The sequence below is a fragment of the Mirounga leonina genome, unplaced genomic scaffold (genome assembly GCF_011800145.1).
Source record: "Mirounga leonina isolate KUSES-001 unplaced genomic scaffold, KU_Mleo_1.0 Mir_92, whole genome shotgun sequence".
Lineage (NCBI taxonomy): Eukaryota > Metazoa > Chordata > Mammalia > Carnivora > Phocidae > Mirounga > Mirounga leonina.
Window position 1 is genome coordinate 12028330 of NW_023270852.1, and position 12265 is coordinate 12040594.

Below are 12265 nucleotides of genomic sequence, written 5' to 3' on the forward strand. Positions count from 1 at the left end.
TTTTGTTTCAGTGGATAAGAAAGAGACAATAATTTTAATAATTAAATTGCTGCAGGAAATAGTCCTTTATATACCTGGGCAAAGTATAATGAACAGAAATTTCACAAATGAGAACCTGCAAATTAAAATGAGATTGTGGAGTGCCTGGGTGGCTCAGTTGGTTAAGCATCTGCCTTCGGCTCAGGTCATGATCCCAGGGTCCTGGGATTGAGCCCCGCATCAGGCTCCCTGCTCAGTGGGGAGCCTGCTTCTCCCTCTCCCACTCCCCCTGCTTGTGTTCCCTCTCTCACTGTGTCTCTCTCTGTCAAATAAATAAATAAAATCTTTAAAATAAATAAATAAAAGGAGATCGTATTTTTCAATCATGAAATTACTAAAAATATTCTTAAATCATAGTAATTTAATACTAGCACCAGTGACTCTGCAACAAGACTGATACAACATTCTCATTATATTTGAAATGCAAAGATTTATTGAAAGATGTGTATCTCATTAAATTATGACCCTTAAATTCTCCTTTTTTCTCCAGGAATATTGACTCATGAAGAACAAAGCCTAGTGAAGGTGGGGCAGGCCCCGGTGGGGTCAAGGTACAGAAACCAAGCCTCCTGAATCTCTTATCTTCCCAGAGCCATCCTGCTCCTCAGGGACAATGTCATCTCGGAGCAATGGCAGCTCCAATGTGTCCTACACCAGCTTCCTCCTGGTGGGCTTCCCGGGGCTGCAGGACTCCCGTGCCCTCCTGGTGTCGCCCTTCCTCAGCCTCTACCTGGTGATCATCTCTGCTAATGCGCTGGTCATCCACACGGTGGTGGCCCAGCAGAGCCTGCATCAGCCCACGTGCCTGCTCATTGCCCTGCTCCTGGCTGTCAACATCAGTGTTGCCACCACCGTGGTGCCCGCCATGATGTTCAGCTTCTCCACCCACTTCAACCGCATCTCCCTGTCTCACTGTCTGCTCCAGATGTTCTGCATCTACTTCCTCATTGTCTTTGACTGCAACATCCTGCAGGTCATGGCCCTGGACCGCTATGTTGCCATCTGCTACCCTCTCCGCTACCCCAAGAGAGTGACAGGCCAGGTGCGGCCAGGTGCCGGCTGGCCTGCTGGGGGTGGCACCTGCATTGGCGCTCCGGTGGTGGGGCTGGCCTCCCAGCTTCGCCACTGCCGCTCAGACGTAATCCACCACTTTGCCTGTGAGCACATGGCCCTCATGAAGCTCTCCTGTGGGGACATCTCCCTGAACAAGACTGGGGCTCACTGTCCGCATCTTCAACAGAGTACTGGGCATGCTGCTACTTGGAGCTTCCTACTCCCGCATCATCCACACCGCCTTCTGGATTTTGTCCGGCAGAGCACGTTCCAAGGCCCTGAACACCTGTGGCTCCCACCTGCTGGTCATCTTCACAGTCTATTCTTCCACCATGTCCTCATCCATCGTCTACCGGGGGGCTCGCACCACCTCCCAGGACGAGCACAACCTGCTCAGCGCCCTCTACTTGCTGCTGCCGTGTCTAGTACACCCCATCATCTATGGAGCCAGGACCAAGGGAAACAGGCAGCACCTGGCAACTCTGTTCCAAAGGGCACAGCTACCAGCACAGTCTCTGCCCTCGCACAGGGAGCTTCCTGCCTGACTCTTTGGGCCTTGGAGGTCCTACAGTCACTCTCACCAGCAAGCGGGTAAATGTGCGAGTCGGTCATCCCTGCTGTATTTTGGCTTTGACAATCTGCATTCATCTTTGAGAGTCTTTGATCCGTTTTCTGAAAGCAGCTACTAATCCAGAGTTACACAGTAATCAACTACAAAGTAAGCTTCTGTCTCTGCCTTCTAATTTTTCTCCCCTTCTTTCTGCATGTGATTTTCGTTCATTCATGCATCATTCATCAAACATCTATTTTACATACATCATGCTAACCTCGTGATTGCCAAGAAAGAAAAAAAAAAAGTCTCTTCCCTGAAGGAGGCTCCAGGCTATAAAGTTTCCAAGGTAGAAAGACATGTAATGTTCAACAATAGCTTTATGTACAAAACTCTGTGGGAACACAGAGAAAGGACAATTACTAAGACAGAACACTTCACAGAGAAGGTGAATTTGAGTTGTGTTTGAAACATAAGATAAGGTGTTTGCAGGAGAGGAAGGAGATAGAAGAAAAGGCATTCCAAGCCAAAGCAGCAGCAGGGGCAAAGGCACAGAGGCAGGGTAGACACGGCAGAGCGGGCACTCCCCGCCAGTCCCAGTCTCCCTGGCACAGGGGCAGATGTGGGCCAGGCGGTGAAGGAGGCCAGATGGGCAAGCAGAGGCCAGCTGATGAAGGGCCTCATCTATCATGATAAGGAGTCTGTGGTTTACTCCAGGCAATATGTAACCACGTAAGAGTCCAAAGCAGCAAGGTGGCAAGGTCCTATCTGCATTTTGGAACGATGGCTCTGCAGCCCTAATAGAGTGTTGTGGGAAGAAATAAGATGGTTGGAAAGAAAGACACTAAAATAAAAGACTTCAGAGGTAGTACATTTATGGGTAATGGTCTAGAGTATGACCATATATTTGTGACCTGGACTGATGGACAGTATGTCACTAGTGTTGAAGGAACCAAATGATTAAACAAAGATTGTGTACAGAACATTGACATGAATGCACTGTACTATCGTCCAGAAGAATGGCAGGAGTTGGGGAGGAAAGGTAGGCTGAGCCAGTGTCCTCTATGAAAACAGGAAAAGGATCTTGAAGCTGTTAGAGAACAAGGATGAGAAAGGAAGGGAATACAACACTGGAAATTGAGACCAGACTACACTTGCAAAGCCATCAGAGAGGGAGCCTTTTGTAATTTGCACAAAAGTATGCCATGTACTAGACACAGCTTTGATCAAAAGACACCAAAGGAAACTAAAAAGGTAAGCCACAGATTTGGGGAAGATATTTGCAATAAATTTAACCAAAAAGGAACTAGTATCTAGAATATGTAAAGAACAACTACAAATCAATAAGAAAAAGACAGACAATAGTAAAATAGGCAAAAGACTTAAACAGTCACTTCAAAAAGTAAGCATAAGAAAAGGTATTTGGGGCGCCTGGGTGGCTCAGTTGGTTAAGCGACTGCCTTCGGCTCAGGTCATGATCCTGGAGTCCCTGGATCGAGTCCCGCATCAGGCTCCCTGCTCAGCAGGGAGTCTGCTTCTCCCTCTGACCCTCCTCCCTCTCATGCTCTCTGTATCTCATTCTCTCTGTCTCAAATAAATAAATAAAATCTTTAAAAAAAAAAAAAAAAGAAAAGGTATTTGACCTCTAGCCTCTCACATATAGATGTTCAAGTTGTGCACTGTACAACTTCACACATCTATTGTGTAAACATAGCAGATTCGTACATGTATTACAAAATTTCCCAGCAGATGACAATGAAATTCTCATGTATTACTAGGGAGGTTGTAGACTGGTGAACCATTTGGAAGACAACTTGCCATTATCTAGTGAAATTGAAGATATGTACACCCCATGACCCCATAAACAAAATAATGTCCTTCAGCAATAAAATGTGTAAATAGATTATGGTATATTCATACATTAAAATGCTATCAACAATAGAATACAGTCACAAGTACAACATCCATTCATGATAAAAATTTTCTGCAAAGTAGTTCTAAAGGAAATATACTTCAACATAATAAAGGCCATATCTGAAAAACCCACAGCTAATATCATACTCAATGGTGAAAAACTGAAAGCTTTTCCCCAAAGGTCAGGAAGAAGACAAGGATGTCCACTCTCACCGCTTTTATTCACCATAGTACTGGAAGTCCTAGCCATAGTAATTAGACAACATAAAGAAATAAAACACATCCAAACTAGTAAGGAAGAAGTAAAACTCTCACTGTTTGCAGATGACATGATATTCTATATAGAAAACCCTAAAGACTCCACCAAAACTACTAAAACTGATAAATGAATTCAGTTAAGTTGCAGGATACAAAATCAAAGTACAGAAATCTGTTGCATTCCTATATACTAATAATGAAGCAGCAGGAAGTGAAATTAAGAAAACAATCCCATTTACAGTTGCACCAAAAAAATAAAATAGGAATAAATTTAACCAAAGAAGTGAAAGACCTATACTCTGAAAACTATAAAATAGTGATGAAAGAAATTCAAGATGGCACAAAGAAATGAAAAGACATTCTCATGGGTTAGAAAAATAAATATTGCTCAAATGTCTATAATACCCAAAACAATCTACACATTTAATGCAATCCCTATCAAAATACCAACAGCATTTTCCACAGAGCTAGAACAAACAATCCTAAAATTTGCATGGAACAATGAAGACCTCAAATAGCCAAAGCAATCTTGAAAAAGAAAAATAAAACTGGAGGTATCACAATTCTGGACCTCAAATTATATTACAAAGTGGTAGTAACTAAAACGGTATGGTATTGGCATAAAAATAGATCAGTAGAATAGAAAACCCAGAAATAAACCCACAATTACATGGTCAATTAACCTTAAACAAAGGAGGAATGAATACCCACTGGGAAAAAGATAGTCTCTTCAACTAATGGTTTTGGGAAAACTGGACAGCTACATGCAAAAGAATGAAATTGTACCCCTTTCTATACCATACACAAAAATAAACTCAAAATGGAAAAAAGACCTAAATGTGAGACCTTAAACCATAAAAACCCTTGAAGAGAGCACAAGCAGCAATTTCTCTAACATCAGCAAGGGAAATAAAAGCAAAAATAAACTATTGGAACTATATCAAAATAAAAAGCTTCTACACAGCAAGGAAATGATCAACAAAACTAAAAGACAACATACTGAATGGGAGAAGATACTTGCAAATGACATATCCAATAAAGGGTTAGTATCCAAAATATATAAAGAACTGATACAATTCAATACCAAAAAAACCCCCAAATAATTCAATTTAAAAATGGGCAGAAGACATGAACAGACATTTCTCCAAAGAAGACATACAGATGGCTAACACACACATGAAAAGATGCTCAACATCACTCATCGTCAGGGAAATGCAAATCAAAACCACAATGAGATATCACCTCACACCTGTCAGAATGGCTAAATCAAAAACACAAGCAACAAGTGTTGGCGAGGATGTGGAGAGAAAGGAACCCTCATGCACTCTTGGTGGGAATGCAAACTGTGCAGCCCACTCTGCAAAATAGTATGGAAATTCCTCAAAAAGTTAAAAATAGGGATGCCTGGGTGGCTCAGTCGGTTAAGCACCTGCCTTCGGCTCAGGTCACGATCTCAGGGTCCTGGGATCGAGTCCAATATCAGCCTCCTTGCTCAACAGGGAGCCTGCTTCTCCCTTTGCCCGCCACTCCCCCTGCTTGTGCTCTCTCTCTCTCTCTAAAAAATAAATAAATAAATAAAATCTTTTTTTAAAAAGTTAAAAATAGAACAACCTTATGATCCAGTAATCACATTACTTGATATTCACCCAAAAAATACAAAAACACTAATTCAAAGGGATACATGCAACCCTGTATTTATAGCAGCATTATTTACAATAGCCAAACTATGGAAGAAGACTGTGTCCATCAGTTGATGAATGGATAAAGAAGAGGTGGTATATACATACAATGGAATATTACTCAGCCATAAAAAAAAAAGAAATCTTGCCATTTACAACAACATGGATAGAGCTAGAGAGTATAAAGCTAAGCGAAATAAGTCAGTCAGAGAAAGACAAATGCCATATGATTTCACTCATATGTGGAATTCAAGACACGAAACAAATGAGAAAATGGGAAAAAAGAGAAGGAGAGAGAGAGGCAAACCAAGAAACAGACTCCTAACTATAGAGAACGAACTGATGGTTACCAGAGGGGAGGTCAGTAGGGGAATGCGTGAAATAGGTGATGGGGACTAAAGAGTACATTTATCGTGACGAAAAAATATAAACATATATATATATAATTTAAAAAATTAAAACAATAAAATACAGTATCATGCAACATGAATGAATTTTTCAATCATAATATATTTTTCCTATTTTTCTAAATCTCCTCAGGATATAATGGATTGTAGAAAGCCAAAAATATATACAATGTATTGTGGGGTTTGTAATTTATGTAGCAATAAAACACCATACAGTACACAAACACTGGGAGAGGGGAAATGGAAGAAGCCTGTTGTCAGGATCTCATACTGTTTGTTGAAGTGGAATAATACAACTCAAAATAGACTGTGGTCAGTTGAAGATGTGGACCATACATGCTAAAGCAACCTCTAAAATGACACAACCTGGGGCACCTGGGTGGCTCAGATGGTTAAGCGTCTGCCTTCAGCTCAGGTCATGATCCCAGGGTCCTGGGATCGAGCCCCACATCGGGCTCCTGGCTCGGCGAGGAGCCTGCTTCTCCCTCTGCCTCTGCCTCTCTCCCTGCTCATGCTTTCTCTCTCTCTCTCTCTGTATCTCTGTGTCTCAAATGAATAAATAAAATCTTTAAAAATAAATAAATAAATAAATAAATAAAATGACACAACCAAAGCACAGCTAACACGCTAAGAAGTAGAATCGAATCATAAAATACTCAATCCAAAGAAAGCAGGAAAAAAGGAAAAGAGGAGCTTTGCAGTTCTGCTATTTTCAAATTCCAGAGGACAAAGTGGTGAGGCCTCCCTGGAGGAGCCAGCCCCTGCCTCTGTGGGTCTCAGCTCTTCACAGCAGAGCCCACACTGAAGTCACCACCTGCCCCAGTTCCTGTGCCGCCTGCACTGGGCAAGTAAATCCCTCAGCCATCTCACACAGTGCACCTAAATCAGGTCCCTGGCTCTCCCACTGTCACCCAAGTGTCCTTTCCTGTCTTCAGATGACCCTGAGTGCCTATGTAATCCGCAGACTGCAAAAGCCCCTTCCCTTCAGCTGAGCCTCAGGCCATTTCTGGGTGCCCCTGGGACGGAGCCTGACCTGCACCCTGACTTGTTCTCTCGAAGCCTCTAACGGCTCAACTGTAAAATGAGGGAAATCCCTCGGCAGATGTGACTTCTCTCTGAGAAATACCAAGAGCCGTAGAAATGAAAATGTTAGTACACTGTCACCTCCACCCAGCCTCTCTCCCGGGGGTCCCCCGGGAGTCCTGGGTTTCTCCTTGTCTCCTCCTTGGCGTCCTTGGACATGAGTGTCCCCAGGGAACCTCCTCAGGCTCCTCCCCTGGAGCCACAGGTCTACTTACCCATCCCTCCTCTTCAGCCTCACAGATCAGCACTTTTCAGAGGTGAAACCAAAGCCGCGGCAGGCTGCGCCCCGACGGGAGACCACCACAGGCTTCCACGGTGAGGCTGGGGGGGAGAGGACAGATTGATGGGGATTTGGAGGCAGGTTGGACCCGAACTCCACCTATTACCATCGAGAACCTAGGTTCATATCCCAGCCCTATCATGTAATACCTATGAGACGTTAAGAAAATTAGTTACCTTCTCTAAACCTCAGTGACCTCGTCTATAGACAGGGTTAATAAATAAATTCATCCCTCAGGGTTGCTGTGAGTATTAAAGAAATACTGCATGGGAAAACCCTTGGAATCGTGTCTGGCATGTAGTAAGTGCTCAATAAATGCCAACTCTTAATATCACTGCTGAGACTAAGAATGCTTGGAGCCTGTCCAATGCTGCCTCCCGTGTGGGGTGTGAGGGGGAAAGCGAGTCCTAGAAGACCTAAATTTGAGGTCTGGCGCTTCTTGTTAGGTGAGACTGAGCAAATTACTTGGGATCTCTGCGGTTTGATGGGTTTCATTTTTCATTCATTCATTCATTCATTCACGCAACCTCCATGGGCTGCTCCAAGTTGCAAATGAGAATATTTATTCACGTCCCTTTGCGCATTCATTTGTTCCTTCAACACACTTACTGAGCACATATTCAGCCGTGGGCTCTGGGCTGGGCACTGGGGCAGAGAAGAAAAAGACATGGTCTCCCTACTGGTAGCACTGTCAGTCCAGCGGGGAGCTCGATCTGTAAGCCAGCGATTATTGCACGATCAAGGCATGTCCCGGAGCTCTGCTTTTAAAGGTGAGGAGAAAGGGGCGCCTGGTGGGCTCAGTCGGTTAAGCATCTTCCTTCAGCTCGGGTCATGATCCTGGGGTCCTCTGCCCCTCCCCCACTCCCCACCCTTGTGCTCGTGCTCGCTCGCTCGCTCTCATATAAATAAATAAATAAAATATTTTTAAAAAATAAAAAATAGAGCGCCTGGGTGGCTCAGTTGGTTAAGTGACTGCCTTCAGCTCAGTCATGATCCCTGGGTCCTGGGATCAAGTCCCACATGGGGCTCCCCCTGCTCAGCGGGGAGCCTGCTTCTCCCTCTGCCTCTGCCTGCCACTCCCCCTGCTTGTGTTCTCTCTCTGTCAAATAAATAAATAAAATCTTTTAAAAAATATAAAAAATAAAGGTGAGGAGAAAGATGGAAAGCTTGAGGGTTGTATCAAGTTAAGGTAGAGCTTATTTTCTCTAGACAGAGATGAACTTCGTCATATGCTAAGGGAAAAGGGGGAGAAGTAGATGTCCTGAGGACAGAAGAGAGAAAAGACATCTGTCCCTGGGAACTGAAGGAAGAGAGAGGAACATAGTCACCAGTTTGTGAGGACAGGGTGGAGCTCTGCGTGTGGTTTTGACTTTTCCGGGGGAGAAGGTGCACCTATTTCTGCAGAGAGTACCCTGCTCTGGCATCTTCATCACAGCCTCCTACCCATCCCTCTCCTCTGCTACTCCAGAACAGTAAGCCTTGTAGAGTGATTTGGCTGGGTTGGTCTTTGGCCTCTACTCAGTCTGTAAATTCCTTTACCTCAAAGCTTCCAGAGCAACCAAGCCTCTCCTCTGGTTTCCAGAACTCCATTTGCTACTGGCTCTCACACTGCTTCTCTCCCCTCTTTTTCTCAGTCTGCTTCACTGGCATCTGCTCTTCAGGATTCTGTCTCATGCCCTCTGTAAAGTTCTAATCCTCACATAGTCATCCCCAGCCTTAATCCCCCCATTACACTCTCCATCTTATTTTTGATTGGGCATGTTGACTGGGCAACTCTTCATCTACCAGTCCTCACCACATCCAAATGCAATTAATTAATTGTACCTCCTAGCACCCCAACCCTGCTCCTCCTTTCTCAGGTTTTAGGAGCGCCAGTGCAGTCATCCTCCCTAACAACAACAACAACAAAAACCCTTGACATTACTGTTGATTCCTCTGTCTCTCCCCACTTCCAATTGCTCTTATATTGATGTGACTCTCAAAACATCTCTTCAATCTCTCTCAACACTTTCATCAGCCAGTTAACTGATCTGCTCATCTCTCAGTCTTTTTCGTCCCTTCTGCCCCTCCTTGAGGAGGCTGTTATTCTACATTTCCTTTCTTGACTGTTTAGTGTCAAGAAGCTCCATGAGGAACTACCTGAGTAATCCTAAAATGCAAAACAGGAGAGCAAATTACAGTTCACGTGACAGAGACAGACTGACTTTGTTCAAGTTAAGAGGTTCATCAGCAGGGGCACCTGGGTGATTCAGTCGGTTAAGCGTCTCTTGATTTTGGCTCAGGTCATGTTCTCAGGGTCATGAAATCGAGCCCCGTGCTGGGCTCTGTGCTGGGCATGGAGCCTACTTAAGATTCTCTCTCCCTCTACCTCTGCGCCCCCCCCCCCACCACCAAAACACTCATGCGCACCCTCTCTCTCTCTAAAAAAAAAAAGAAAGGAAACGAAATAGGCTTTCTTCCATTGACCATGTTGTTCTAACAGTCTCTGATCCCTACTCCAGGGGCCAACCCAGGGCCAAAGTTAATGGGTGAGGATGGAAATACCAGCACCTTCAACACCTCCTACACCAACTTCTTCCTGATGGGCTTCCCTGGATTGTGAGAGTGGCGGCCCCTCCTGGTCCTGCCTCTTACCTTCCTTTATGTGACCATCATCTCTGCCAATACCCTGGTCATCCACACGGTGGTGGCCCAGCGGAGCCTGCACCAGCCCACGTACCTGCTCATTGCCCTGCTCCTGGCTGTCAACGTTTGTGCTGCCACTGCCGTGGTGCCCAAAATGCTGGCGGGCTTTGTGCATTATGCTAACCCCATATCACTGCACAGCTGCCTGGCCCAAATGTTCTTTATCTACTTCACTCTCCTTCTGGACTACAACCTCCTGCTGGCCATGGCCCTAGACCGCTACGTGGCCATCTGTCACCCACTCCACTATACTGACCTGATGACCTCCCACCTGCTGGATGTGCTGGCCATTCTTGCCCTGACACGGAGCCTAGGAGTGGCAGTACCTCTGGTGGTGCTAACTTCAGAAGCTCAATTCTGCCGGACAATGGTGATTCCACACTTGACCTGTGAGTGTGAACTGCACTGCTGAGCATAGCTTGTGGAGACTTGACTTTCAACAATAAGTTGGGACTGGCCATGCGGTTGGTCACTGTGACCTTTGACCCCTACTAGGGGCCTCCTACACCCGCATCATTTATGCTGCCTTCCGGATCTCTTCTGGGGGAGCCCGAGCCAAGGCCTTGCATACATGTGGCTCCCACTTACTGGTCATCCTCACTATCTACCTCTCTGGTCTCTCCACCTCCATTGTCTTCTGAGTAGCCAAGACTGTGTCTCAGGATGTCCAGAACCTGCTCAGTGCCATCTACTTGCTGCTCCCAGGAGCCTTGAATCCTGTCATTTATGGGGTGAGGACCAGGGAGATCCGGCAATATGTGGAAAAGATGCTCTATAGCAAGAAAGCAGCCCAGGAGGTTGGAGAGAATGCAAGGTATGATAGTGGAGGGAAAATTGCCAGGGTGAGAGGACTTTATTAACTTGGGAAGTTGAGGCTGTGACCCCTGGGAATAAGAAATAAGCAGGCTTGGGGCGCCTGGGTGGTTCAGTTGGTTAAGCGACTGCCTTCGGCTCAGGTCATGATCCTGGAGTCACAGGATCGAGTCCCGCATCGGGCTCCCTGCTCGGCAGGGAGTCTGCTTCTCCCTCTGACCCTCCTCCCTCTCATGCTGTCTCTCATTCTCTCTCTCTCAAATAAATAAATAAAATCTTAAAAAAAAAAAAAAAGAAAGAAGCAGGCTTTACTGAGGGACAGGCTGAAATCATGAGGAGATTATGGGCTCAAATCAGCAGGTCCCTTGTTGGCCAACAATTGCTTTTTAAATTCTCAGAATGCTTTTTCTATTTCCATTCAATAATAAAACTGCTTTTACCTATTTATTTTTTTATGATTTTATTTACTATTTGAGAGAGAGAGCACGAGTGGGGGCAGAGGGAGAGGGAGAAGCAGACCTCTCAGCTGAGCAGGGAGCCCAAGGCAGGGCTTGATCCCAGGACCCTGAGATCATGACCTGAGCCGAAGGCAGATGCTCAACAAGTCTACTGAACCACCCAGGTGCCCCCCTCCTTTTTTTTATTTTTTAAAAAGATTTTATTTTATTTGAGAGGGAGAGAGGGCAGGGAGGGATGGGCAGAGGGAGAGGGAGAGAATCTCAAGCAAACTTCATGCTAAGCACAGAGCCCGACACAGGGCTGGATCTCATGACCCTGAGATCATGACCTGAGCTGAAATCAAGAGTCAGACGTTTAACCAAGCCACCCAGGCACCTCATTACATATTTATCTTTCTGTTCAGTTTCTTTGTCCTCTTCCCCCTGAGAAAGCCCCAATTAATATCTGGATGTATAGAATCCCACTGGAAGTTGTACAGAGCAAGTCAGGCAGACCACGACCTGCTCTGAACATTCAGTCTGGAACAAATAAATAGTCCAGGCCCTTCCCTGGGACCCAGCCTCTCCCAAATACAGCCTAAGCCCAGTCTGACCAAATATACAGGCCAGCCTTTTGGTTTCCAGTCTAACCCAAGCACACTGGTTGGGTTCTAGAGTCCAGTCAGTCCCAAACACAGGCCCCAGGCCTGATACCCCCAATCTGACACAAGCACACAGGTCAGGCCTACCCCAAGTATCCAACTAGCCCACACAAACAGGTCAGGTCCTGCCCAGGGCCACTTAGTCTGATAGATACCCAGACCAGGTCTTTTCCTGGGGCCCAGTCTGAGCCAAAGACCCGACTAGACAGATAGGGTACTTGAGTCTGACCCAAACCCACAGGTTAGGCCACTCTTCTCATGGCAGCCTGTGTGAGCTACCTAAAAGTTACTCCCTACTTAAAAGACTTCCACAACTGTCAATGGAATAGAATGTCCTTCAGGGATTTCCCTAAAAGGGGCTATGGTGCCTGCATACTGTGCGGAGCCATGTGTAAACCAGGCCCG

At 45.5% G+C, this 12265-nt stretch overlaps 1 protein-coding gene and 1 pseudogene across 1 annotated transcript; both read left to right on the forward strand.

Annotated features, from left to right (window-relative positions):
* The first annotated feature begins 623 nt into the window (after nucleotides 1-623).
* Nucleotides 624-1841, forward strand: LOC118004180 (olfactory receptor 52Z1-like). Its single transcript, XM_034995394.1, is given in 2 exon segments — nucleotides 624-1251; nucleotides 1253-1841. Coding segments are annotated over 2 exon segments (984 nt in total). The 5' UTR covers nucleotides 624-652; the 3' UTR covers nucleotides 1638-1841.
* A 7946-nt stretch (nucleotides 1842-9787) lies between these two features.
* On the forward strand, nucleotides 9788-10849 carry LOC118004013 (annotated as a pseudogene).
* Nucleotides 10850-12265: the final 1416 nt, after the last annotated feature.